The 2,525-nt window shown below is 47.9% G+C and overlaps 1 protein-coding gene across 1 annotated transcript; it reads left to right on the forward strand.

The window, feature by feature from the left end:
* Nucleotides 1-417: 417 nt before the first annotated feature.
* On the forward strand, nucleotides 418-939 carry LOC128070134 (late histone H2B.L4-like). Its single transcript, XM_052663438.1, has one exon. It carries the CDS (start codon nucleotides 418-420, stop codon nucleotides 937-939), a length of 522 nt encoding a protein of 173 aa, XP_052519398.1.
* The last annotated feature ends 1,586 nt before the right edge of the window (nucleotides 940-2,525 follow it).

Below are 2,525 nucleotides of genomic sequence, written 5' to 3' on the forward strand. Positions count from 1 at the left end.
AAGCTCTAACTGATTATTACATTTTTCAACTTAGATGACTTTGGTGACATCTTTGAAACTTCTCTTGCATCAACAATAGACATAAATCAGCTGAGGTGAATAGATGACTGGCTGTCTCCTTCATGGGGCAGAGTTCAAAGATTTTCCTGGTGGAAGTCACGGAAAGTTTAAAGATACCACTGAGTTTGACTGACTGTGTGGTTAAACGTGGGGGAGGGGCAGTGGGAGTTGGGCGTGGAGCGTCCACTGTCACGTGACATGGGCTGCCATAGTAACAGGCCTCCTGCCTTGCATTTTATCCAATCAGAGATGGACAGTGTTTGTGACGTCAGGGAGGGCAGGGCTTATAAACTCCGCCAACTGCCTTCAATTCCCGCATGTCCTTTCTTCTGAGTAGTGGGGACTGGTGGCTCTGACATGGCTCAACCATCCTCTGACAACTCTGAGGAAGACCTGGGCACCAACGAAGCCGGAACCTCCAAAACAGAGCCCTCTGAAACGGAGTCCTCTGAAACAGAGACCTCAGAAACGGAGCCCTCTGAGACAGAGACCTCGGAAAGCGAGCCCTCCGAACCAGAGCCCTATGATGCTGAGCCAAAGAAGGCGAAACAGAAGACAGCTAAGGGCCGCCGCCGCCGCTGTCGCCGCCATCTGGACAACTTTGCAAGCTTCGCCACATATTTCCCCAGGGTGCTGAGGCAAGTGCACACCGGCCTGAGTCTCTCTCACGAGGCCATGAACGTCATGGATTCGTTCATGAAGGATATGTTTGAGCAGATCGCCGAAGAGGCCGGGAGCCTGGCCCGCTCCAACAAGCACTGCACCATCACGAGTGGGGAGATCCAGACAGCCGTGAGTCTTCTCTTGCCTGGGGAGATCGGCAAGTACGCAGTGTCCGAGGCCACCAAGTCGGTCATCAGATACAACACCCGCAGATGAACTGCCTCATGACCACTGCAACATCGCAAACCGAAGACTCTTATCAGAACCACTTGAAGGGAAAAGACCTGTAGTGATAAAGAGCCACGTCCATCCACTCTGGCTTCTTTACGTATGCCCTACTTTCCATCTTTAAAACTTTTCCATCTCAAGGAAAACATTAAAAACCTCATCAAGTGTGCTTCAAATACGGTCGGTTGTGTCATTTGTTTGATGGAAAAATCGTGTACTTTTTTCTTAACGTATTGCAACTCGTCACTTTCCTAAACGGTTATTTCTATTCGTGGTTTATCAGTCAGCGATTTTAAGGATCTTTATGGTCAAAATTCTTTCCCTAAAAGTTTCATTGGCCTTTTTCATTTTCACTCTCCCACCTATATTTAGGTATCGTCCAGGGATTTTTATATGGGATATGCTGCTGCTGCTACTGCTGCTAAATCGCTTCAGTGGTTTCCAACTCTGTGCGACCCCAGAGACAGCAGCCCACCAGGCTCCCCCGTCCCTGGGATTCTCCAGGCAAGAACACTGGAGTAGGTTGCCATTTCCTTCTCCAATGCATGAAAGTGAAAGTGAAGTCGCTCAGTCGTGTCCGACTCCTAGCGACCCCGTGGACTGCAACCCACCAGGCTCCTCTGTCCATGGGATTTGCAACCGATAAAGAGCAGTGTGTGCTTCCCGGGTGGCTCAGCGGTAAAGAATCCGCCTACAATGCAGGAGTTGCAGGAATGGCAGGTTTGATCCCTGGGTCAGAAAGATCCCCTGGAAGAGGGCATGGAAACCCACTCCAGTAGTCTTACTTGGAAAATTCCATGGACAGAGGAGCCTGGTGGGCTACAATCCATAGAGTCTGAAAGAGTCAGAAACGACTCAAACCACCTAGATGCCGGCATCCATTTCTTGGGGCTTCGCAGTTGGAATCAGTGGTAAGAAACTTGCCTGCAATGCAGGAGACACAGGAGCCCCGGGTTTGATCCCTAGGTGGAGAAGGTTCCCTGGAGGAGGGCATGGAAACCCACTCCAGTATTCTTGCATGGATAAGCCCCATGGACAGAGGACCCTAGTGGGCTACAGTCCATGGGATCACAAAGAGTCTGACATGACTCAAGAGGCTTTAGCACACAGAGATGCATCCATTTCTTGTTGTGGGACATGTCCCTAGCTCTTTGCATCAGTAAAAGAGGAGGAGGATCAGCAATTAAGAGAAATAAGATGACTCCTTCTTCTACCTCAAGTATTTGACTGCTAATGCTTAAGAGAATATTTAGTGAATTTAATGTCCATTGTGTTTAATGCCTTTCTATGAAAATCAGACTGCAGATTAATGGGGAAGGAACTGTGGTACTGTGCCAGTTCACTAAGACACTGCTATCGTGCTTTGTGTATTTTGTGTTTGCAAATACAGAAATGCAATAGGATCACTGTTGAAAGATGTTACAGATGCTGCATAATTGGTCTAGAGAGTGAAGACTGGGAGTGTAAGGGAGGACAACACATAAGAAATCTAGAGAGGAAAAAAGAAAATTGGAATTTTGTATATCAGTTTCTTCACTCTATCTATTGTATATCACACATAAACTGCTTCTGAA

This window comes from Budorcas taxicolor, chromosome X, assembly GCF_023091745.1.
Source record: "Budorcas taxicolor isolate Tak-1 chromosome X, Takin1.1, whole genome shotgun sequence".
NCBI classification, from domain to species: Eukaryota; Metazoa; Chordata; class Mammalia; order Artiodactyla; family Bovidae; genus Budorcas; species Budorcas taxicolor.